Below are 24727 nucleotides of genomic sequence, written 5' to 3' on the forward strand. Positions count from 1 at the left end.
ACATAGACAATAACTTCAATTTATGAATTTCTTTACCATATATTTACAAGACATCAAAATGTTAAATGGGCTTACATCTCTCATCCGGTTAAAACAACAACAACAATATAAAATATGTTCTATAACCAAAAAAGGGCACTGCTTTATTGCCCAAGTTGCCGAGTAGAATCTACTTTAAAATTTGAAGTTTGCAAGTAGGTACTACTACAATTAATTCACACTAAACTATAACCTCAATGGCGCCGCCATTAGATTTAAGAGAATGTATCCTCGCGATCACCCTCTGCGGTTTCACCCTCCTCCAAGTTGCTGAACTCCAAGAAATGAGTTGGCCTGTGATCTTCGTTGTAGTATTCTCTGGGTGTGCCAAGCTTCACGCCATATTTCATGCTCACAGTATGCTTCACTCCCATGAAGTTATAGTTCCATGGACCGTTGTCGGGAACCTGAAAACAACACCCAAATTAAAAAAGTTAGCAACTACACATAAAAAAAATTAAGTTTCAGGGGAATACTATACTAGGTAAGTGTACTGTCGTAGTTCAAACAGATTTCTGGGTTATTCTTACCATGTAGAAACCAAGGAACCGTTCACTTAAAAGCATCTGGACTTTCTCGTAATGAGTTGGAAGATAACCATGGGGATTGCTTCCTGTGTCCTTGTTGACTCGTCCCCACTCATAACCGCTTGGGGTAAGCTTATATGCAGTTAATGAGCAGGAACCTGGGGTGAAACTGCAGGTCAAGATAATGCACTTCTCTCCATCCCACTGCTTGTTGTTTTCTAAAATCCGAGCATGACTAGTAAGATCTTGAGGTGATAACTGGGGAAGCTCATTTGGTTGTGTGTGCATCCATCCCAAAGGCTCAAGATCAGTAAGGAAATCATGCTCAGGAAGAGCTGAAGGAAGATGAACTTGCTGATGAGTCCCCCATTGCGGTACCATGGCAATACAACGAATTTCCTTAACCTGAGGATTATCTGGTGGGCTTATACCATACAAGTATCCAGCAATTTGAGTTCGTAGATCTGCTATGCAGATGAACTTCTTCAAAATATTCTTTGGCATGATGTACGTATATCCAGTTTCCTGCATCATTAGTATAATCCAGTATCAGCAAATATGAAAGATCTCACACTAATAAAAAAAATCAAAATTGAAGGTCGATATGTACCTTTATGTCCTCTGAGTTGACATATATATGATTCACTCGAAGATAGAGATTTGTAGCCGATATTGCCCTTACACGCCAATCTGTTTTGGACCCAAATGCAGATTGCTCATAGGGACTAGTGGTGGTGACAATGAGCTCATCCCCATGAACATTTGTAGTCCTTGTTGTGACTGCTGTCAGCTGGCTTGCTTCCTTCGCCTGAATACATAAATTCAACAAAAAGAAATAACCCAAATTAATAAATCAAAAAGAAAATAACCAAACCAAATAAACAATAAAAAGTAAGCCACATCCAAATTTGAAGACAAGTAAAACATCACCTGTTTCTCAATCTCAGCAATTTGTTGCCTCTGTTGGGAAGGTGGAGTAATCTCAGCTCCAAGTATAATATCACGGATCTCGGACTGTGTCAGAGCTGAGGTATTCACATTGTTCTTCTTGGCATAGTCTGAGAGTATGAGATCTCTTAGGGCAACCTCAACCTGAATTATGCAATATGATGGTTATAACTTACCCCTCATTACATTGAACATAAGGAGTCATTGGTAAATCATAGAATGTGAAGCAGGTGTGGTACTAAAAATAATGATGTGAAAAAATAAAGCCATTGGTAAATCATACAGTGTGAAGCAGGTGTGGTACTAAAAATAATGATGTGAAAAAATAAATCATGCAAATACATGTTTGACAAATGACCTTTTCAACCCTGCAAACCAATTACATGCAAACGCATGCTAAATGAAATACAAATACATGAACACAAATCCAAAATTGTAAAAACTTGCTTACCTTCATCCATTGATCGTCAGACAAAGAAGGCCAGATGTGATGAGGCTCTGTGACGATTGTTTTGTCAGGCTTTAGTAGCATCTTTGCTTTCTCATTGTTTACATGAAGTGCACGAAGAATGAGAATGAGACGGGAGAATGCAGTGTATGATGAGATACTCTTCAGCCAGTCATCATAGATATTGAACAAAACCATTTGAGGTTCTGTTGCCTTCAAAATTAGATCACCAAATTTCTCAATCTTCAAGCAGGCCTGGAAAGGAAGCTGCAGCTCACTTCCTTTGATAACTATGTTGGGGAAATCCAACAAGTGGACCTCCAATGGATCCAACATTCCTTTACGAGTAACAATGATTTGTTTTGGTTGTTCCTCAACAGGCAGAGACCGAACAAGAGCAGCAACTTCTTCTGCTGTTTTCCACTTGGCTAACTGACCAAGACGCTTCTGACCTGCCCATACACTTGTGTGGATGACCTGCAGGAAATCATATAATGATCAGAATTCAGAATCCAAACAGAAGAGGTTTAGTTTCAAAATATGCTTAAAAAGATGCAGACCTTAAGGAACAGCTGTCCAGTCCTTGGATTGAATATAAAGATTGCGCCATTGATGGGTTTAGTTGTGAGATTTCCTTCAAATGTTTTGTGGATTGTAACACGATACACATTTGTGTCATCCACAAACCATATTATCTGATTGCTGAAAATTTCTCCATAGTTTTGCGATGATAAATATGGTTCAGTAGGTTCAGAAGAATACAACTGCAAGCCTTTCCTTATACGCTCTCTCAAGACATACAAAGCTGGATTTGACTGCAGATAAATAATGAACCATTAGTTCAATTTAAGTATGAGATGACTCCAAGATATTAAGTTGACACAAGTTCAATTGACCAATTACCTTCATTATCTTATTCATTGCCTGAGCAAGCAATGGTTTTGATCCAGGGAACCAGTTACCAAATGCAGAATGCAAATTATATGCCAGATCAAGCCCAATCATCACCCCTGCACAGAAACAAGCCATGTCAAGACTAATTCATCGCAGAACAGCATCTCAGGAAATGAGTAATGAAAAAATGCGAAAATATACCAGTTGGAGATGGATAGATAGACATGTTGTCTGTTGTATAATCCATAAATTTGGCCCGAGTATACCGCTCAATGTCATGAGAATCATAATCTCCCCAACGGAGTTGTACATCTATCCAGTATTTATTGCTTGCTTTCTGGTCAAACATATCCTTTGACTCGGCAACAAGACTAGGCTTTGACATTGGCCATCGATGAGCAGCAAATAGGAGAATATCTGCACAAGAGCTGTTCATTTTGTAACTCTTCCTTGGATGGATTGTTTCTTTCTGCACAGTTTCAATTTCCAAAGCATCCAACTCCTGATCCAAGACCTGACAGAGATCCATCACCACACTCTCATGAATCTTTTGCCACAGATGAGCACGGAAGATCTGAATCAGAGATATCTTCAAGGTAGGAATCTTCCCATGCATGAAAATTCCAGTTAAATCCAACTGCACTTGGAAACCCACATAGACATTGGCCCTATTTATTGTAGGAGACCACCAGAGCGTGAATCGACGGTTAGGAATTTGGTTTAGACCAGATCTCTGTGCATTAGTAAGCTTCTTATATTTCATCGATTCCTCAAAACCTGATGCCTTTTCCCAGAAGAGACCTTCCCAAGTTGGAAAGCTGAAATTTCAAAATGAGTAAAATTAGTAGCTGAAGTTTAAATCAAATTCGTTTGCATCCCGTAATTACCACTACAAATAGAAAGACGATAAATTAATTCTTAAAATTAAACAAGGTACTCACTATGTTCCTTTGAACAAAGTGTGCTCAAGAATACCCTCAACACCTCCAAGAGCTTGAATGACATCAGTTCGATAGTTGTTCAAGTTCCACAATTTACCATCATGCCTTTGGTGGGTCCACCAGAAAGGGTTCTGTTTCAATACTTGATACTGCTTAAAGTCTGTGCGCACTCTCCAACCTTTATCATAGGCTAAAGTATGTCTGTCCTTCTGGAACAAAGTATTTATACGTGGTATTCCCCTGTCCCATGAATCCTGTCAATGGATTTGGAAAAATTCATTAAAACATGCATAAATTTAGTTTGACTAATGTCGAAATTCAATATATCAGACAGTGGGGGATAAAAATCCACCCTTCCTCCAAATGAAACCATCCCAAAAATAAAAGCTTCTGTCAAATAAAAGAAAAATACTCACTTCCAGATCCTCAAGGGTTAAACGCCTATTCTGAGCCTGAGCTTCCTGCCTCTTCAGTGCATACTCTGCCCAAACACGCTGCGAATCTATGAACTCACTCTCCCATGGCTGTTGAAAAACCAGCACAACCATCACCATTTGAAAAAACATCAGAAAACCGTAACACATAATATTTCATAACAGATGGATTCATTTGATTTACATTACCTGTATGTAACGATAAAGATTTGGAATCAGCTGGTCCTCCTCATGGCTCATTCCACTCCTAAAGTGGGTGACACCAACATCTGTCTGCTGACTATATCGGAGGTCACTTTGAGGAATCAATATGTGACCCATGGATAACATTCCAAGTCCTCCAATTTCTTTTGGGGTATAAAAAATGACTGGAGGAAATCTATAAGCACAGCAAAAGTGGGGGAAATTTAGCCAAAAAAAAAAAAAATTCTAAACTGAAAAACATCCAAAGCATATCCAACCAAATACATGCCTGCTGGGCATTTTCGAGTTCAACCCAATCTTAATACGTGTTTGGATTTTGTTTTCACATTTGACCAGCAAATCTAAAAGTTCTTGGGTATGTACAGTTGCTTCACGGAAGTAAGTCATGAGACCTGTTGAAGGAACAGAGAAATTATAAGAATAAAATGATAGCAATGCCTACTGTCAGACACAAGTAAATTTTTAATCAAGTTTTAACAACCAAAATATGTACCTATCAGGGCTGTATTCCATTTGTTGACAATTTTGGTGAATGTTGTTGACCCTGAAGACATAAGAATCTGCCTGACACGGTTCTCAAATACCTTCATGTGTTCATCATCAACTCGCAAGAAAGCAACTGCAGTTCTCTCTTTGGTCTGTTCATTCTGCAAATTCCAGACCCCATCCCTTGTATTGCTGAATGCTTCTTGGGTCATTCTTATTTTTGGAAGTATTCGAACTTCAAATCCAGACCTAGAGGTAAAATACAAGACATATCATGAACTGTCTTGTTCAAACTTACTGGGTATTCTAAGCTACCTCAGACTAAACACTCATATATAACAGGAAATGCTGAAACTATAAAAACTATGCAGTTAGAAGACACAATTGCACTTAGATGCATCAAAAGCACATCAGATATAGTGGTAAGAATAAAATATACATACATGCTGAAAAGCAGATTCGGATTGTCCTTGCTGTAAACAGAAACAAAGCTGTTTTCCCACTCCAAAGTTGTAATACTTCTGGGAAGACGGTTCTTCATATCCCAGAAAACACTCCTGCCGAGATTGACTGAAAAGTATAACAAAAATGTAAGTATTAGAGGAACTCGTAAAAGCTGATATATCCATAAAAATCAGAATTACAATGGAGATTTTAAGTTTTACCATCATGTTTCATAAGCCTCATTCTCGCATCCCTTGGCCAGCACTTCTTGTTGTTGTATCCAACCATATTCTCATTGTTGGGATCAGGATGCTCAGTAAGATAACGCTGGATAAGATCTCGAGCCTCTTCGTGAGTGAAGCGGAACAAGATGTGAACCCTATCAATGTACCTAGAATACAGCCTTATTGGATGCCTTGTCTCAACTTTTGTGTCCCAGTAAGTGATTAACTCATTTGGCATCTGAGGGGGTCCAGCAATCTCACTAGCACGTGTCAAACCAAGAAGCAATAGGTCCAGCACAAGTCCATAATACTGTACAACAAATGAAGCAAACTGAAGACCGCGTATAAGGCCATAAGAATTTGTATGGCTCATATCTTTATAGGACAAGACAACATTATTCTTTGCAGTGACATAATCTGCAATATTGTGGTCAAGGACCAAACGCAGAAGCCTACAGCAGAACATCAAAACAAATGTCATTAAGAAAAAAGAAGCCTCACTGATTAATAAGCAAAAGATTAACATGATATTTACCTGTTTAGCATGGTCAAGTCAATCTTTTCAAAGAACTTCTCAAACTTAGTTTGAAGCATCACCACACACTGTCCATCACTTGTGTCCCATATCCCTTGCAGATTGTTTATACCCTGACACCATTTATAAACCAAAAGTGGTGGAGGCTCTGAATCTGCAGGCTTAATCCAGTTTGGAAAGAGGTGCCGCTTGTCACCTTCATACCATAAATACTGGTCAAGATAAGCATCTGTAATTTTCTCCAGCGGCTCAATTTCATAAACTGGAATCAAATAGCTGTACAAGTCCATGAACTCAATGCCAACCTACAGATAATAGATAAATCAAATTAATTTTTCAATTCAAGATATAAGGCAGAATGGAGTTCAAAAGTCAAAGATAAACTCATTTTAATTCAACTCACTTCTTTAAAGGCACGCTGCGTAAGCAGATGACGCTTAATTCTTGACAAAGCCTCATGAGGATTATCATATGCTTGTTCAATGAGACCAAGCTCTTCTCTCTGCAACTGATTTAATCTGACAGCCACACTGTACGACTCTTTTAGCCTCTCCAGAGCAAGGATAAGTAGCTTTGTGTCATGCTTGTATGACAATGGTGGAAATGGAATGGGAGAAAACTTTCTCGATTCCAACCAATGCACGGTTGTCGTGTAAATAGCAACAGCTTCTTCTGGGGTAACATATGGACCATCTTTCAAATAGTTGTGTTGTCGTTCCTATGACAGGAAGATGATAATTGAAACAATATAAGAGAAAACATCAAGGAAAATATCAAAAGACAATATGCAGCCCAACAATGCATTTTCAAAATACAGGAAGAGTGAGAAAATAAGCAAAAAAAGAATATAAACCTGTTCAGCCTTCAGCCAAAGGCGAGTCAATCTTCCAAGATTCTTCCGACAAACAGTCTTATCTACTGTTGCACCCCGTCTAATACGTTCACGATTGTAGTGCGCAACATTTGTCCACCAGTCAGCTTTTGACTTGACATACCGAAGGATCATATTCTCAATCGGAACCGGCAAACCAGGTACCTAGAGATGCATATAGTTAGACAACTATCACACGTTATAAAGCATGGCAAATGAGTAATCATCTATAAATTATATTACCTTCCAAGGTATATTTGCTTTCCAACAGCGCCATGCCTCACTGAGATGCTGCAAAATAGTTCTAGCCTTGTTTTGCTTGATACCCTCTGCAATTTATATTTCATGTTAAAGTGATTCAAATAAATTCCAGAAACCAGAAAGCAAGCAACAACTACTGATTATAGCAAATCTATATTGTCAAAAGATTCTTACCCGGCATGGCATCAAGAACATCATGCATGACAGCAGCTCGAAGCTCCAAGTCAAAATGACTTTCAACACGTTGCTTGGTGACAGTCTTTGCAACTCCTTTTGAATGGCGACCTTCAAATTGTCGAGCCAGTAAATTTCCTAACCATCTTTCCAAGAGAGGCACTATACCACGAAGGAAAAATAGCCACACCCTCCACATTGGAGCCCAGAATCCACATCCAGGTCCCTTCCCCACTGGGCCAGTATTGAAGCGGTAGTAGATCAAGTGCTTCAAGTCCTTGCACATCCTAATCTGGCGCATCAGCCTGTACTTGTAACGATACATACCAGTCAACTGACCCACATGGGAGAAAGTATATTGCAACCCATCAGCCAATTGGAAGGCATCAACATTACCCAGGCGGAACTGGATATTGGCATCAACTACAAGCTTTGTCAAACGCAGAATTTCACGGCAAAGATGAAAAGCATTTCCAAACCTAGACTTCTTACGCTCTTTAGTGGTGAGAGTTTTCACAGGCTTCAAATTGAAGTTGTAATCAAGATGAAGGTAATTCAAATTTTTTCTATGAATCAACAGATTCAGCATGTTGTACCCCTGCTTACAAACTTGAAGACCTGCTTCAGCCCAATCAAGCTCTGTGGTTTGGAAGAACTTTGTTGCCTGGAGAGACCGAAACAAGTGCTTCTTCTTCTGAGCCTTGGGCGGTCGATGATGCAGCTCATTCAACACAAAACATTTCAACAATTTCTGATAGCTGACTCGAACTTTTACTGGATAAGATGGAGGACTGCAGAAGAATAACACCGACAAGAAATCAGATTGGGTAGCTAATACATATTAAGACTACATCTTCACATCAAAAGGAAAGAAGAAAAAAGGAAAAGAAAAAAAGAATCTTACCAGTGCTCCTTATACCACTCTGACACAAGAGGTATATCCTCAGCTCGTCGCATTCGACCAGATCTCATGTTGAAAGGACGTGGAGCAAATAATAGGGAAACTCCAGCAGCTGTAGTATCAGTGTAAAGTTGAGTATCTTTCAGCAATGGCTCCACCTGCTCTGGCAGATAGAAATCATCATCCTCATCATCACCATCATCATGAACCTTCTTTTCTCGCCGATCCTTGTTAGTGGAAGTTATGGGGTGTATCAAAGGATCATAATAAAATGCAGGCAAATCAGGATCCTCAGTTTTTATGTACATGACCATGGGAGTATGGTATACCCCAAGCCTCACTTTACGAGGCCTGTTGTTATAAAGATGAGGGAAGGCAATTCTATACTCGGTCCTCAGAGGTGACCGAATAATGAGTTTGTTGATATCATTGAATTCATTCCAGTCCTCATCACCTTTCTCCATGTCACGGTACAAAGGCTCAAATTTAGGGCCACCTGCAAGATGGAACAATTAATTTAAAAAATATCCAAACAACTGAATACCTAATTACTGGACACACACTATTTAGGAGAATAGAAGACTAGTAATGTGATACTCAAAACATACCAGGAATGCACATATTCAATGCTTTGGCTGTAAAGAATGACTCCATGTCAAACAAGTAGAAATAGTTGCGGTCGATTAAATCTGAAAGTAGCTGCCCTGCAAGCCGGTGAAGAGTAGCCATGATTGGAAGAGAAAGGTGCCATTTGCGGTAACTTGGACCATTTATAAGCTTTGTTTTCACAAGAGGCTTATGGTCATAAAACCAAGTATATACAGCAGAATCTTCTTCTTCATCCAGCTCTAGTTGAATTGGCTCCAGAGGATCAACATCTAACAGATTATCAGCATAGTCTAATGGAGGTTCCTCATCATCAAATGGTGGAAAACGCATTCTCTTGAAATGCCGACGATCTCTCTTCTCTCTTCTCATCATGATCCACATTGTACCCCACTGTACAATAATATTAACATAAGGTTAATCATTCTACATGAAGACAAAGAACAATAGTTGGTTTACAGCATATAGAGGATAGCGATGTCACACCATCTGCTTCATACCTTCTATGAACTCACAAAAGTAACTACAGAAGAAGATGTGATAAAGATAGAGGATCAAAATACCTGAGCCAGATAAATAGGTTCAACAACCCATGGAATTTCATTCACAAAGGTGATGGCTCCAGTAATATGATATAAAACCTTCACATCACGAACTTGTTCCCATGGCATTGGCATATTCTCAAGGAGCTTGTAAACTGCATGTGGGATGAATTTAAGGGCTCCTAGATACACACGTTTATCATGACGATATTTCTTCGAGGACATATCCCCATGGTCTCTGTCAACGAAAACACCGGACAATTCAATACAACCCCAGAAGCAAAAACAGAGCAAGCACACCAGAAAGAAGTCCCGTAACTAATTCAGATAAGACTAATCATAACACAATTGCAAATTTATCTAAACCAATATTCAGTTCCAAGAATATAGTAGATAAGATTAAAGTTTGCAATTATAGTCCAGTAAGCAACCCTTTAGCTTTTTAAACATCACCATGCAGCAAATCTCTTAGCCTTTAGAGGTTTCCAAGTGGTCAAAAGAATTCAATAACGTTCCAATCAGTTTTCCAACATCAATTTTCAAATTTTCTATTTGTGAGCACTAATAAGATCCAGGACACAGACCAGTACAAAGAACTTCACACATAGGTAACCGACTTATACTCACATTTTAGCTATATATACCCAAAAAAAAAAAAAAAATCCAAAATAAATGTTAAAAAGGAAATTATATAGAGAAAAATAGGGAGAAATTAAATTTTCTACAGTAAAATGTAATATTTTCCATGGCTACAGATTTCATTCAACCGACAAAGAACATAAAAAAATATCAAAAATAACATTAACCAAATAAATAAAGAAAGAATCAAAACAACCAACTTCAAACTAAACAAAATCATAATAAACTAAAAACGCATACTAAATTTCACCAAACAAGCTCAAATAAAAACTACAACTAAAAGAAAAATGAAGACGAGGAAGAAAGCTACTGACCTAATAATCTTCCTCACGTGCTCGGGAGGCATGTCCTCTTTCTGGGCCTCAACGAACCCAAACTTCCTCTTGTCTCCATACCTCTTCGAGTTAAGTTGCATCCATTTTCTAGCTTTCTCCTCCAACCTCGCCTCCGCCTCCTGAGGGGAGGGCGTCGTTGTAAGCACGGTATACGACGGCTGAGATGGGGGAGGTATTGGCACAGCTCCGCTCGTTCCCGGCGGAGCTATCGGCCCCCCGTTGTTGTTGTTGTTATACATGGCGGTTAATTGAGACTACCCCGTCTTTAAGATCTGATGTGAAGACGAAAATAAACCCTAGAAACCCCCAAACAAAACCCTACCAACGTGTTGATAGGATTGTTGTGTTTGTTCTTGTGATTGAATTTGGGTTTTGATTTGACAATGATGCTTAGGGTTCTGGGATTTTCCTCTCCCCGTTTTAGTCCCTTGATAGAGTGAAGTGGAAAATTAGAGAAGAGAGGTTTGGGGTTTTGGTTTTTATATTTTTGTTCTTAGGATAAATGGCGGTGTACTGGGAGACGAGTATGTGGACCTACTTTAGTATTGGGCCTTCTTGGGCCCTAAAATTGTAGGCTCAATTTATATCAACATGTTAGGGCCTAAAATACAACCCTGATTAATTAGGTTTAGGTAAAGTTTTTATTTACACCATTTTTTCCCAATTTTAAACTTAATTAGGGTTTTTGTTTAGGCTGCCTTTCCCTGAAATCTTAATTAGATTTTATTTATTTATTTATCCCCCTTTTTCCAATTTTTAAATTTAAAACTTATTTTTTTCTTTTTCAAATTCATCTTTTGATTGTTTTCTTCATAGCTTATTTAATTTCAAATTACATTACCAAAACTTTTCACTTTATATTTTAACCTTATTTAATTAATAAGTTGCTCTTATTATGCATATGTATCACTTTTGATTGCACCCATGTGATAAAATGTATTATAAAGAATTTGTAACTGCAAGGTTTTTAAAAGGGTATATATCATTTTATTTGACGACAAAACTATATTATAAAGTTCTAATAATTGGTTGGCTAGTTATCCTCAGCTCTGTTGAGGTTTGGGTTTTACCAAGATACCCCAAATGTATCAAAGACATCCTGACCTCTTCTCACATTTAAAAATTATCCAATACCTCCCTGGTACTGTTTATCAATGGTCAAATTAGCAAAGGGTTAAAGTTATCAAATCCCATGTCTTAGCCATCCAACCAAAAAAAGCCGGTTCATGCTTCCAAAATTGTCACCACATGGATCGTCTCCATCGCTGCCTCTATGTTGTTTGTATCATCACTGTAATACAAAGTGGGTGAGCATGGGTAAAAGGTAGAATAGAACCGGAACCGACGGGTATCTACCAACCGATTCTGAGTAGGAACCAGAACCAGCCCCATTAGGGTTAGGTTCCAGTTCTGGAAAATTGGAATCGGGGATTTTCAAATGCAATTCCAATTCCTATAGTGTTGGAATCCGGAGCTGAAATTGAAACCGAGACTACATTGTAAATTTTGTAAACTATTGGGGGTGTATTTGTAATTTGTCCGGATTGTATTTGTCATTTTCCAAAAAGTAAGGGGTAATTAAAATTTCTTAGGTACCTCGAACCGGAACCTCTAGTTTCGATTCTGGTTCCAGGTTTCTAGGAATCGAAACCAACAGGTTTCGGTTCCAGTTCCAAATCTTAGGAACCGTCCAACTTCGATTCCGGTTCTAGTTCTGATTCCTTCAAAAAATACAAGGTACGCCGTACCGATCGCCCCTATTATCACTGTAACCAACATGATCATCATAAGTTGCAAAATCATATACCATGCAATCATTCGATAAAAATAATAGCTAAAAAGGGTTAATGTATCACTTATAAAACTTTTACCAAAAAATGACAGCACGTTATAATCCCTAACTATCAAACATAGAGAAGTTGCACAACGAGAAATCCATAGGTGTCATATAAAGTAGAAATGGTCTCCGAAAATAGCCCGCACGCTGCCTAGTAAAAGCCAAAAAGTTCAATAACTTAGTGGTGGTGCACTTCTAGCACCATCAAACACGCCACTCTTAGATATGTTTAGTGGTGATACTTTGACTGTCTAGGGCGTTGAGTTTCCAATCATAATATGTAATTATATCTTTTAAACTTTGATAGAGGGACAAATATGTAATGTCACTTTTCTTGTTATTTATGTTCCTTAACATTTACCACAAGAGGCAGTGGACGATTAACAAATGTGAGGGGAGGTGGTATGCTATTTGACACCTTTGAGATGTTGTTGTCTAAAAGACTGAAACCCAGACCTCAGGGGAGGTGAGGGATAAAGCCTAATTGGTTTAGCGAAGTTGGGTTTAAACTTAACACAAAGCAATATAATATAAAACTTGAATATAACACACAAACGAATGGCTATGTCAATTAAACTTAATGCATGTTATCGTAATAGTTGAACAACAAATTATATCTGATATTAGCTATCGAGTAATATTATATGTATAAAGAAATCTTACAAATATTTCTATACAGAGTGATGTGGCAAAAAATGAAAAAAATAGTGAATATGATGAGTTTGACTTTTTGTATTTACTCTTCTATTCATTTCTTGTCATATTACTATGTATATAAATTTTTGTAAGATTTCTTTATACGTGAAGTATTATTGTTAGCTATATATCTCATTAATGAATTACATGTGATATTAGCTATATACCCCACAGGGTCGTCTCAAGAACATTTATGACTCTAAGCAAGAGTTACGTTGGGGCCCCTTTAATAATATAAGCAAATATTAAAAAAATATTTCAAATTTATTTTTCTTACCTTTTGAAATGCAAAATCATTAATTAAATTTTTATATTCAAGTTTAGAAACCAAATCTTTTTCAATTGATAATATAGTCAAATTATCTAATCTTTCTTAAGATATGGTTGAACACAAATAAGATTTTATTAACTTTAAATTTTAAAAACTTCTTTCTGTTGAAGCTACAGTAACATGAATAGTTAATAGTATTCTATAAGCTATCCATGCATTTGGAAAAAAACTCACATTTTTTTTATAAAATTTAGTATCTCAAGTGGTGTTTATTTCCACGTTTATAATTTCTTTTAAAACTTTTAATTCTGAATATAAATCTAAATCATCAATATCAGAGAGCATGTCATGTTTTAAAAAGTTTTCAAGATTTAAACAATTTTTCTTCAAATTATCATCATCAAGTAATTTTAATTTTCTATATTATAAAGGAAATCAAAATTATCACTATATATTTCAAATTGTTCAAACCTACTTTGAAGTGAGGAAATGGCATGATCAACTAAATATGTGAAATAATTTATTCTAAAAGATTCTCCAGCAGACAATTTCATCTCTTCATTTTCATTCTTATCAAATTATTTTTTTCTCTTTATTGTACGTTTTTCACGAAATTTTGGTTCTATATTCATTTGCTTTGCAATCTCTTTAGCAGAAATCATAGAAAATGTAAACCCAGTTTCTCTATATTTTTCAAAAAATGAAACAAGATCTTTCAACTGATTTGTTGCAACAACAATGTTCATATTTTTAGATTGTAAATATTTCTTAACTGTATTAATAGCAAATAACATTTCATATCAAATAATCATGCATAATAGAAATTCAAAATTTTCAATCTCATATGTTACTAAAGAAATAGCTTCACTTTTTGTTTTAGGATCTTCACTGGTTTTGCTAATTGATATAAAGCATCTCTTATTAGTGGAGCTTGAAATTTTATTGCTTTAACACTTTCAACACGACTTTCCCAACATGTTTGTGATAATGGCTTAAGTGTCAAATTAGAAACATGATGTTAGGATCCCACATCAGGATCTCACACCCACCAACTGTGGTACTTAAGCCTAGGGGCTCTCCCACCTATCAGACTAATCTTTTGGGTTGGGCTCTCCCTTGGGCTTGAGTTCTAACATTGGTGTTTTTCGTTGAGAGTTGGGCTATGGAAAGGGCTACCTCTAGGCTAGATTAAGGTGCAGTGTGTTCTCCTTGAGAGGGGTTGCTGCATCGAATAATTGATAGGTGAGTGAAGCCATCCAAAAGGGGAAAGGGCTACGTCGGGTTAGTGTCGATAGAGTGAAAGTCGTCGTGGACATCGGCTCTTGAAGGGTGTGCAATGTTAAGATCCCACATCGGGATCTCACACGGTCACACCTACCAAGTGTGGTACTTAAGCCTAGGGGCTCTCCCACTTATCATGTTGGTCTTTTGGGTTGCGCTTTCCCTTGGGCTTGAGTTCTAACACATGATCTTGCAAAATTTTCCATCGTTTTGTAGAAAAAGAAAATAATGAGTATATGCGTTGTGTCACTCCAAAAAATGTATAGCATCAGCACATGAATTAGTCATATCACAAAGAACGAAATTAAGACTATGACAACCATATGCTATATAAAATACTCTAGAATTTATATTTAATAATTTTTTTTGCACACTTTGTTGTTTACCTTTCATATTAGACCCATTATCATATCCTTATCCTCTCACATTATTTACATCAAGTTCAAGATTTTTTAGTATACTTGTGAGTATATTAAAAAGACCTTGACCAAAAGTATCATCCACTTTTATAAAATCTATAAATATTCTTCTATTTTTGTTCGACTCATTGAAATATCTACACATCTTAATATAAGTGACATTTGTTCTTGATGACTTGTATTTGGGATACAATCAAGTATAATGAAAAATATTTTGATTCTTTTATTTTTTTTAACAATTGTGTGCATGTTTGGTTTAATATTTTTATCCCTATTCTGGATCCTATTCTCCAAATAGTGTTTGGTACAATATTTTAAAAATATTACCCTATTTTTTTAATTACATTTTAACCCCATAAGTTTATTAATTTCACTAAATACCCCCTGAAAAAAAGTTTAAAAATTAACAAAAACACCCCCATCAACCCAACTTGTCAGATTCCGGCAACCACCGTCGGTGATAGCCGGAATCTGTACAACGGCCTAACTTCCGACCAGAAATGGCCGGAAGTTCACCGCTGTGGCCTTTTCCAGCCAGATCCACCACGGATCTGGCCGTCGTTGACCGAAAACGACGGCCACATCTTTGGCCGTCGCTGACGGCCAAAGATGGCCCTCGTTTGGCCTTTTTCGGCCGTCGACGGCCATAACAGACCGTAGATCTGGCCTTTTCCAGCCAGATCCACCATGGATCTGGCCGGAAAAGGCCATAACGACGTGTTACGGCACAGATCCGACAAGTCTGTGCCGTAACAAAATTTTCCGGCCAGATTCCGGCGGTGGTGGCCGGAATCTGACACTGCAGGTGGTGGGGGTGTTTTTGTCATTTTATATGTTAGGGTCTTTAGTTAAATTAGTAAACCTAAGGGCTTTTTTATAAATTTTTAAAATTTACCTCGTAATACTCCCATATCCAATAACCCAATACTATCCCTAAAATCCTATTCAAAATACTAAACCAAACGCACCCTGTATTTCTTATTTCTAAGACTAAAATATTTATTAACTCATTTTGTATATTATGACCAAGATTATGTGTATGAATTTCTCCATTTTGAATACGTCTAAGGATCAAACTCAACAATCATTTCAATTAGATTCAAAAAATTTCCATTATTTTCTTGATAAATCTTCTCATTTGTACCACAAAATGCCAAATTATTTTTTAAAAGATTTTTTACAATCGCTATAATTCTTAATAGTACATTCTTCCAATGGTCATTCTCTTTATTTATTTTCTATTGTAAACATTTATTAATTGTTTTGTTTTTAAGCAATTTCATCTCAACATCAACCCAAATGTTTATATTTATGGCATGTTCATTGCTTGTTTCGTGACTTTTAAGCTTGACACTAAGATTTTTCCAATCTCCACACCCTTTATTTGCCAATTGAATTGCATTTGATTTTAAACTAAATAATTTACAACAAAAACAAAACAATAATGCTACGGACACCAAAGACCTGTACCAAAATATTGCACCGAATGACGTGTCAGTTGAGTAGACGCAGTCACGTAGTATATTAACAAATATTTCGCGAATGAACAGTCATCCATAAAATATTAATAGACGTCCATTGTTTAAAATTAAAAAAAATTTAAAACGAAAATCATAACATCCGTCTATATATTATGGACAAACGTCCATATTCAATGGATGGGTGTCCCTATTAGATGGACGCCTGTCCATTGTTTAAATTAAAAAAAACAAAAGTAATGGATGCCCGTCCATTTTCGTATTATTCCTTCAAAAGTGTTGTTCCAAAAGAATTTTCTATATTACCTTTCTTTTGTATTCCTACTGAAAAGAACAAAAAGATGGCAAGGATAACTCATCTCTAAAAATCACAAAACCACCCATTGATGGTACAACTTCGGTGCCAAAGACAAATCTGTTGTAGACACCTTTCCCCAGTGATAAAATGGCCATTCAAGAGGAGGAAAATAGTTAGTGAAGGTCGTAGGGGCTACAGACCCGGGATGAGAAAAGTGCATGCATGTTGTTAATTAATTCAATCTAATATAATCTTCCTGACATGCTTGACAACTTTTCAAAAATGGTAGATGATAAGGGTTGAACTATAGTTAAACATATTATTTCCGAACTACACTTCTTTCAAAGTAAAAAATTGTGAAGCAATAAGGAAAGATTAAGATAGAGAAATGGACGCCTCGTCCATTGTGTATGGACGATTGTCCATATAAAATAGACGGTCATAATGGACGGTCGTATGGATAGGCGTCCATGCAAAAATGGCTATGGACGGGCGTCCTTATAGGTGGACTCCTGTCCATAGTAAATGAACTCCCCGACCATATAATATAGACGAGAGTCCATTGTCATTTTCGTATGGATGGGAGTCCATTTCAAATGAACGCCCGTCTAATTAAAATGGACGGCTGTTTATTCGCAAAATATTTCTTAATGTGCTACGTGGCTCGTCTGACTCAGGTAATAAGCCATTCGGTTTAACATTTCGGTGCAAAGTATCGATGTCTGTGGCATTATTGAAAACAAAATACTTTATCTAATTCTTTTGAATATACTAACCATTTTCTATCATGTTTTTCTCCATTTGGTAATTTTCGAATGTAATGAATTGTAGAAAAGCGTCTAGAATTTTCATCTCTTGGAAAATCTAAAACTTGTCTAATTGGACATTTCTTAACTAATAAATCACAAAAGCTTTTGTCTAAATTATTCCATTCAGCCGGATCATAAATATTTTTAATAGTTGTTTCATTTTTATCATTAATATTTTCATTCTTGTCGAAAGAAATATCTTCTTCTAAATTTTCATGATATTTTTCACTAGTATTTGATGAATTTGAATTGTTATCTTTAAAAATTTCTTCACAACTTTCAATTGATTTTTCATTTAAATCTTAATTTGGTTTTTATAGCATTTGGTGTTTCATATTAATAACAAATCTATCAAATGCACATTTTTGAGATTGAATTAGTTTTTCTCTCCTTTTTTTTTCTTACGTTTTTCAAATCTAAATTCATACTTCTCAGTAGACATTTCTATTCAAAGAATAAATAATTTAGAGCCCTTAATATTATTTTGGTAAAATAAAAATTAAGAAGGAACTTTAGCATTTGATTTATGTTCTTGATTTTGCTTTCTGCTGAGCTGAAATTGTAAAATCTTATATTGTTACCTTGCATAAAAATAATAATGTAAATCACACATTCACTAGGTCAAATATAAAGTGAAATGAGTTGAGAATGCTAAAAGTAAAATGATTTAGAGCCCTTAATATTACCCTGCATAAAAACAATAATGTAAATCATACATTCACTTGAGAAATTTTCGTTTACAGAGATAAAAAAACTGAGAGACAAGAGATGAGAATGCTGAGACTTAAGAGTAAAATGAGTTGAGAATGTTAAGAGAGTAATAGTAAAAAATGAGAACACTGGATTTTTTCAGTAAAATGAGTGATAACCGGAAAAATGAATTGATATAAGAGGCTGTCATTTGGATTTGGGGGAGAGAGGAGATTGTGATTTGACATTTAAAGATTGTAGAGAGTAAGGTGTCTCAACGGAAAAATTGAGCCGGCAATGTGTTTCAAGCTTACAGAGATAGGCGACAAAAGATAGGATGGATGGGAATTGGGAAATTATGAAGTAAACAACATATACCCACTCAAGGTTTATTTAGATCACAGTTGGTACCTCGGTTTCCTAAATTGTAGATTCACACCCTTAATGGCTAAATTCCAAACCATCCCATTCCAATTTCCAAACCACCAGCTGGGCTCCTTTTTCTTTCCCAAAACCAGCTGGCCAAACCACCACCGGTCCACCACAGCCGAAACCAAACACACAAAAACAATCAATTAACTCCAGAAATCATCCCATACAAACAAGTGAACAACTCCAATCAACCAATTACCAAAGAGATCACCATTACCATAAAACACAAAACCAAAAATCATCAACAAACCCAATTGGAAAAAAAAACGAAACTAGTTAGGAGAGGTGGACGACGACCAGCGGGCTACCCGGGTCAGGTAAGTGAGGGGTTTTGGAGAGGGGGTTGAGGGGAGGAAGATGGTGGTGTCGGGGAAGGTCAACGACAACAGATACGTGCCGGAAATGGTGCTATTAGGTTTTTTTTGTAACCTTGACATATATTTATTAAAATTTTAGTTTGTTTTGTTAGATTATGAACAACCATCACAAGAGGAAAAACTAATCTGAATTTTTTTTTTTTTTTTTTTTTATGGTGATTGGGATGTCCAGACCAGCATTTGCGTACCTCAACTAATTTTCAGGGTCTATTAAACACCCTACAAGCTCAATAGACCAAGTAAAAAGATGGGCAGGAAGCCACTCTTTTCATAATTTTGGTAACTGAAATATTCAGACTAATTTGTGCGTACCTTAACAAATCTTTAAGGTCTGTTGAATACTCTACAACAAGCCCAATGAGAACACAAGAACTCTGGCTAACCCAGAGTCTTGCCATATGACCACAAGCCAAGTGAATCCCGAGGTCCAAGTTAAAAAAAGTAGAAGCTTTATAAAAAAGCTTGGCAGCTACTCTTTTTATACTTTTGGTAACGGGGGTGCCTAATGGGTTTTGGTCTGACTCGAACACAAGACCTCTAAGTAACGTAAGGTATTGCCATCCGGCCACAACCCAAGTAGTTCTAATCCGATAATGTTATTAAACCAATGCTACAATAATATGTTTTGTGATTTTATTCATCCATTAAAACTATTTTAAATTAATAAAAAAAGTTAGTCTGTAATACTTTTCAAGAATTCCTCAAATTTTAGATAGATAAATTTAAAAAAAAAAAAATTGAATTAAATCATCAATTTGTTATTTTTATCTTCATAATATATATTATTTTGTTTTGGCAACAATATTTATCGGTAAAATAAAACCATAGCCAAGTAGAAAAGAAAAAAAAAAAGAAAACCACTTATTAAACCAGCGTATAAAACACGGGATAATAAACAAAAAAGGAACCCACGTGTGGGTGTAGAAAGAGCGAGTAGGGAAATAAACGCGTACAGCTAATCCCGCCCATATCTCCAAAAATAACAAAAATTAAATCGCGCTCACAACGGTCTCTTCCCGAAACAACTAAAGAAACAAACAAAGCTGAGATGGTCTGTCAGCAAATCTTTGCTGTTTGTTGAAGGAGAAAAAAACCCTAGAAACTTACATTCCCATAAGAGTTCTCTTTGTTCAATTCCAAAAACAAACAGCCCGAATTTCAATTCTAATTGTTTTAAGAAACAAAAACAAAAACAGATAAAGAAAGTCGTAACTGATACAGAGTGCGTAATGCTAATGGTGCGCGCTTTGGTAGAGCGACGATGCGTGGATTCGGTGACGATTAACGACGGTGATGATCATGATGGCGATTTTTATGAGTCTGATGATGATTATGATTATGAAGGTAGTGTTGGACGGAAGCTAACGTATATTAGGCTTCCTCAGACTCAGCTCAGTCTCTCTGTTTTGAAGCTCGACGGTTCTTTCTTCGGTTCGTAACTTTTTGTTTTAATTTTTCTCTAATGTTGTTGTTTAGTGCGTGTTTTTATTTTCTGAAAGGCTTGTTTTGAAAAGCTGTGTATTTCATGGAAATCACTTTATATGAAAGCATTTGAAAGTTCTTTTTGGAAAAGGCACCAAAATTGGATGCTTCTCCACAAAACACTCAGATGATTTTTACTTTTAATTTTTATTTAAGTTTTTTCATCTGTTTTGATTATTTGGCTATATTAATGCGCTTCCGACAACGCATCCTTAGGGAAACTTTTTTTGAAAATTAGAAGCTGAAAATGGCATATGTTTGAGTGGAGAAGGAAATTTGTTATATAATTGTTATTATTGAAGTTATTTCAAATACAAATTGTGAGATTTTTGTCAAAGAGAGAAGAATTTTTTAGTGTTTGGCTTTGAGTTGTTTGAATTTGACAGAGAATTTTGTTTGCAGATGTGCATGTTGCGAGGAATGTTACAGTGGCAGAGCTTAAAGAAGCCGTAGAGGAAGTTTTTGCTTTGTCCCCAAGGGACAGTCAAGGAAAAATTTCATGGTAAAAGTTGATTAATTGACTATGTTCCGATTATATATATGTAGCTTTGATGAATTGTGTTGATTTATTTATTTTTTAATTTGATGAGCTCAGGATGCATGTTTGGGGACACTTTTGCTTATCCTATGAAGGTCAAAAGTTGGTTAATGACAAAGCTCGAATTCAGGATTTTCGGATCAAGGATGGCGATCAGGTTTGTCTCACTCTTTGATGTTTTAAGGAATTGTTGATTTTTACTTTTCTACCATATCATGGTTCTTTTGGAGCTTGATATTAGGAGTTAGCATAACTTTAAGATGATAACACATTTGCATATTCGAAGACACCCTTGGATGATAATAATGTGGGTTATCTTCACTAGGAATAGGGATATATGTATGTTGGAAGTTCAAAATCTGACTATTGTGTTGGGAAACACTTGTTGACTAGAAGCTCCATTTGTTTAATGAACATGTTAACTTGTTCCTGTTATATTCTTTTGTTAGGACAGATTGACTCTGAAAATATGATCACAGACTACAGTTCTGGATTATTTGTAGCATTAGTAGTAGCTCAAAGTTAATTGGCAGAGACTTGAGACACAAAGGTCCTTGATAGAGAAGTAATTTGGCATGTGCTAAACGTTGTTTTATAAAATTTGAGCTTCCAAATGCATGTGTGAGTGCGACATCAGGTTCTTAATCCTTTCTGGCCTGTAAAGTTGGTTATTGCAAATTTAAGTAAATCTACGTACTACGTTCACATGTATATTAATATGAGTAACAGTTCATCATTTGCATTAGGAGCAATTGCTAAGGCCATAATCTTTTTTCTATGCTACTCACATGAAGTTTTTTTCTGTGGTTTTTGGTAATTAAGCAATCATTTGACATTAACTTGATAAACTCTGGTTCTCCATTCCATACTTTGTAAGATAATCTTCTGATACATCATAAACTACTGAGCCAGATCTCCCTGTTTCTGATTGCCAAGTGGTTGTTCTTTGTAAGCCTTCAACTTCTACTTCTTTGACCTCCCCTCTGCATTCCAAGAACCTGGAAAACAATATTCTTTTACCCATTAGAAAGATTTCAAATGTGAATGGAAGTTCGTACATCTGCATCCTTGCTATGTTCTTTTGGTTTTCATGCGTTCTTTGTGGGGGATTCCTGTATTATCTTTTTTATTTTATTTTTTTCCAGTATTTCAGTAGCTGCTTACAAGTTTCTCTATTTTTTTTTTCTGTTTTGGTATCTGCAGCTTCAATTTGTTAGGCATATGTCTATCAACTACTTACATTCAAAAAGACTGTCTAGAACCCAGAGTGTTGTTTCCACCCAGCATTCAATGTAAGAATCTCTGTTTGGTTTTTACAATGGTTAACTTAACCATGCATGTTCATCATTAGAAGAAGCTTTGTGTTTCCACCATTGTATAAGTCACAGCTTGTTTAGGAATATTTTCTTAGATGAAAGTTAAAAGAGCTTATAAGAAAAAACAAGATAACAAACTTAGTAAACAGATCTGAAACAAATAGCTCAACCTTTTTCCCTCTTAAATTCTTATAGCTCGTTCCTCTAGTTTGAGATTAGCATGGTTGAGTATTGCAGGATATAAGGGTACCCAAAGTACATAATGCTCTTAATTATGTAAATGTTAGAGAAGTAAAAGTATGAGACGAAAGTTTGTTGTGGATAATGAAGCCAATTCAAACTGGTTGATTCTGGTTAGCTGTGAGGCCAACGTCCCTCTCTTGATTATCTTGTTAACAATTATTTGAAATATCCATTCATTTTCTACATTCTGCTTATTGAGAAGTGGAACTGAAAGCTTTTTATACAAGGTCATCGTCAGGATCAGTTGCTCTTGAAGAGATGAGACATACTTATCTTGCTGGTGAAGAAAATTATTTAGAAAATCAAGAAGTAAGCTCATCATCAGGATCAAATGGTTGTGGAGAGAAGAGACATCCTGGTCTCGCTTATGAAGATAGTTTACGAAATCAAGAGGACAGCTACAACTACTATAATTATGAACATGTGGAGGAAATGCCTGCACCAGAGTTCAAGTTGGTTCACTTCCTAAGAGGGTGGTTGTCATACACCAGATTGTGGGGTGTTTCAAGAAGGACATCAGAAGGCAAGAGCCGTCCTTCCAGATTCGCTCGACATCGCTTAGCAGGTGCACACAGCAATATGGTACAGCTTTGACTCTAATTAGGCATGGTTGTAGAACTTAGTAGGCCAGAGTCGGATGATACATCTAATACATGTCGAGCTTTCCAATGTAAGGTGTGCCCTTGGGCCACATTTTGTTTTAAAACATATTATACATCAAGTTCTCTCAAGTAGGCTATTCGAGTTTATCCAATGCAAAAAGTTTGTTCACTTGGCGCAGGAGTTGGGAAACTCAGAACTAGTTCACTTTACATGTTTTTCGGCTCTGTTTATCTGATGTTAGATGTTCACTGAAAGTAGTCGTTTATTTTGTTCGATCCATCTTTCCTTTTTGCCGGGCGAAATTTTGGGATTTGGGAGTGCTGAGGATATTCATATTCTTATATTCAGTGTTCTTGGCTGGTTTAGCATTCCTGAATTTATGACTAATCTTTCATTCTATGAAACGTGCACCAAGTTCTTTTTATTAATAGATGTTTTCATCTCCCTTTCCTGGGCTGTGGATGGCTGAATGCTCATCTTGTCTTCTACATGCTAATGGTTTTGTGCAAATATAGATGTATTAAAACTCTCCTTTCTTATAATGAAAAATTTGTCCACACGCCTCACCCTCTCTTGACCAAAAGCTTACACTATCTGCTCGCATTAACTAAACTTTTTCTTTTTCCTCTGTTACAAAATCTTTCCCTTTCTTAGACCATCTCCAACGCATGGTGCAAGTTTCACACCAAATTGGTGTGATTTTTTGTGTGAAACACTATTACATATCTAATCTATTGTATCAAATATTACATTAAAAAGAATATTCCTTAGAATATTTTCTTTTTTTTTCTTTTATTGTAATAATCAACAATTAATTTATTTCACTCATTATTTTTGTATATATTAATTAAATATTGGGAATGATATTTTTATTAAATATTCTTTAGAATATTCTCTTTCTCTTTGTTTTATTGTAATAATCAACAATTAATTTATTTCACTCATTATTTTTGTATATATTAATTAAATATTGGGAATGATATTTTTATTAAATAATAATTACTTTAAAAATTATACTAGTTTAATAAAATTAAGTATTTATTTAATCAAATAAACATTACATTTAATGTAAAAAAACATTATATCTAATATAAAATGATACCAAAAAAAAAAATAAATAAATAAATAACACAAAAGTAAAATTTTATATTGATAGTAATTTAATTTTTTATCATTTTTTGAATTATATAATTATCATGAATTTATTTTATATATATATATATATTTTATACTGTTTGAACAGTGCCATGCCAAATTGGTGTGCATGAATAGTGTTACACCAAATTTGGCGTGGCACTATACATTGACACCAAATTGGTGCAATGTTTGGCGCTAGATTGGAGGTCTCTTACACACAATTTTGGTGTTTTTACACCAAAATAGCATTGGGTTGGAGATGCCCTTACACAACTTATCTCTGTTTTAAAACCTGGACCGACCAGGACCTTGCAGTCTCTTCGGTTCGGTTTAGGTTTTAGGGGGTTTTGTTATATTTCAAATTTAT

General features: G+C 35.9%; 2 protein-coding genes across 2 annotated transcripts; one reads left to right on the forward strand and one right to left on the reverse strand.

Moving 5' to 3' along the window:
• Positions 1 to 3: 3 nt before the first annotated feature.
• Positions 4 to 10903, reverse strand: LOC116129943 (pre-mRNA-processing-splicing factor 8A). The gene is made up of 24 exons (XM_031415701.1): positions 10433 to 10903; positions 9501 to 9717; positions 8940 to 9330; positions 8335 to 8827; positions 7431 to 8221; positions 7239 to 7324; positions 6978 to 7160; positions 6528 to 6842; positions 6125 to 6429; positions 5587 to 6041; positions 5365 to 5491; positions 4929 to 5170; positions 4704 to 4827; positions 4421 to 4610; positions 4214 to 4321; positions 3798 to 4051; positions 3058 to 3674; positions 2866 to 2972; positions 2523 to 2777; positions 1966 to 2439; positions 1497 to 1658; positions 1177 to 1374; positions 570 to 1091; positions 4 to 446 (listed from the first exon to the last, which is right to left on the reverse strand). Exons 1-24 carry the CDS (start codon positions 10690 to 10692, stop codon positions 255 to 257), a joined length of 7068 nt encoding a protein of 2355 aa, XP_031271561.1. The 5' UTR covers positions 10693 to 10903; the 3' UTR covers positions 4 to 254.
• A 9367-nt stretch (positions 10904 to 20270) lies between these two features.
• Positions 20271 to 23412, forward strand: LOC116129489. The gene is made up of 5 exons (XM_031415230.1): positions 20271 to 20472; positions 20926 to 21025; positions 21119 to 21218; positions 22265 to 22353; positions 22848 to 23412. The coding sequence occupies exons 1-5, from the start codon at positions 20271 to 20273 to the stop codon at positions 23212 to 23214; spliced, it is 858 nt and encodes a 285-aa protein (XP_031271090.1). The 3' UTR covers positions 23215 to 23412.
• The last annotated feature ends 1315 nt before the right edge of the window (positions 23413 to 24727 follow it).

Source organism: Pistacia vera, unplaced genomic scaffold (genome assembly GCF_008641045.1).
Source record: "Pistacia vera cultivar Batoury unplaced genomic scaffold, PisVer_v2 Contig106, whole genome shotgun sequence".
Lineage (NCBI taxonomy): Eukaryota > Viridiplantae > Streptophyta > Magnoliopsida > Sapindales > Anacardiaceae > Pistacia > Pistacia vera.

Bases quoted from the DNA above. Each gene is read 5' to 3' on its own strand.
- LOC116129489 (XM_031415230.1), top strand. From the start codon at position 20,271: ATGCTAATGGTGCGCGCTTTGGTAGAGCGACGATGCGTGGATTCGGTG. The intron at 20,473-20,925 runs GTTCGTAACTTT...TTTTGTTTGCAG, and splicing joins GCTCGACGGTTCTTTCTTCG to ATGTGCATGTTGCGAGGAAT. The intron at 21,026-21,118 runs GTAAAAGTTGAT...TGATGAGCTCAG, and splicing joins AGTCAAGGAAAAATTTCATG to GATGCATGTTTGGGGACACT.
- LOC116129943 (XM_031415701.1), bottom strand. From the start codon at position 10,692: ATGTATAACAACAACAACAACGGGGGGCCGATAGCTCCGCCGGGAACG. The intron at 8,222-8,334 runs GTAAGATTCTTT...ATTCTTCTGCAG, and splicing joins GAGTGGTATAAGGAGCACTG to TCCTCCATCTTATCCAGTAA. The intron at 2,440-2,522 runs GTCTGCATCTTT...GATTTCCTGCAG, and splicing joins CTGGACAGCTGTTCCTTAAG to GTCATCCACACAAGTGTATG.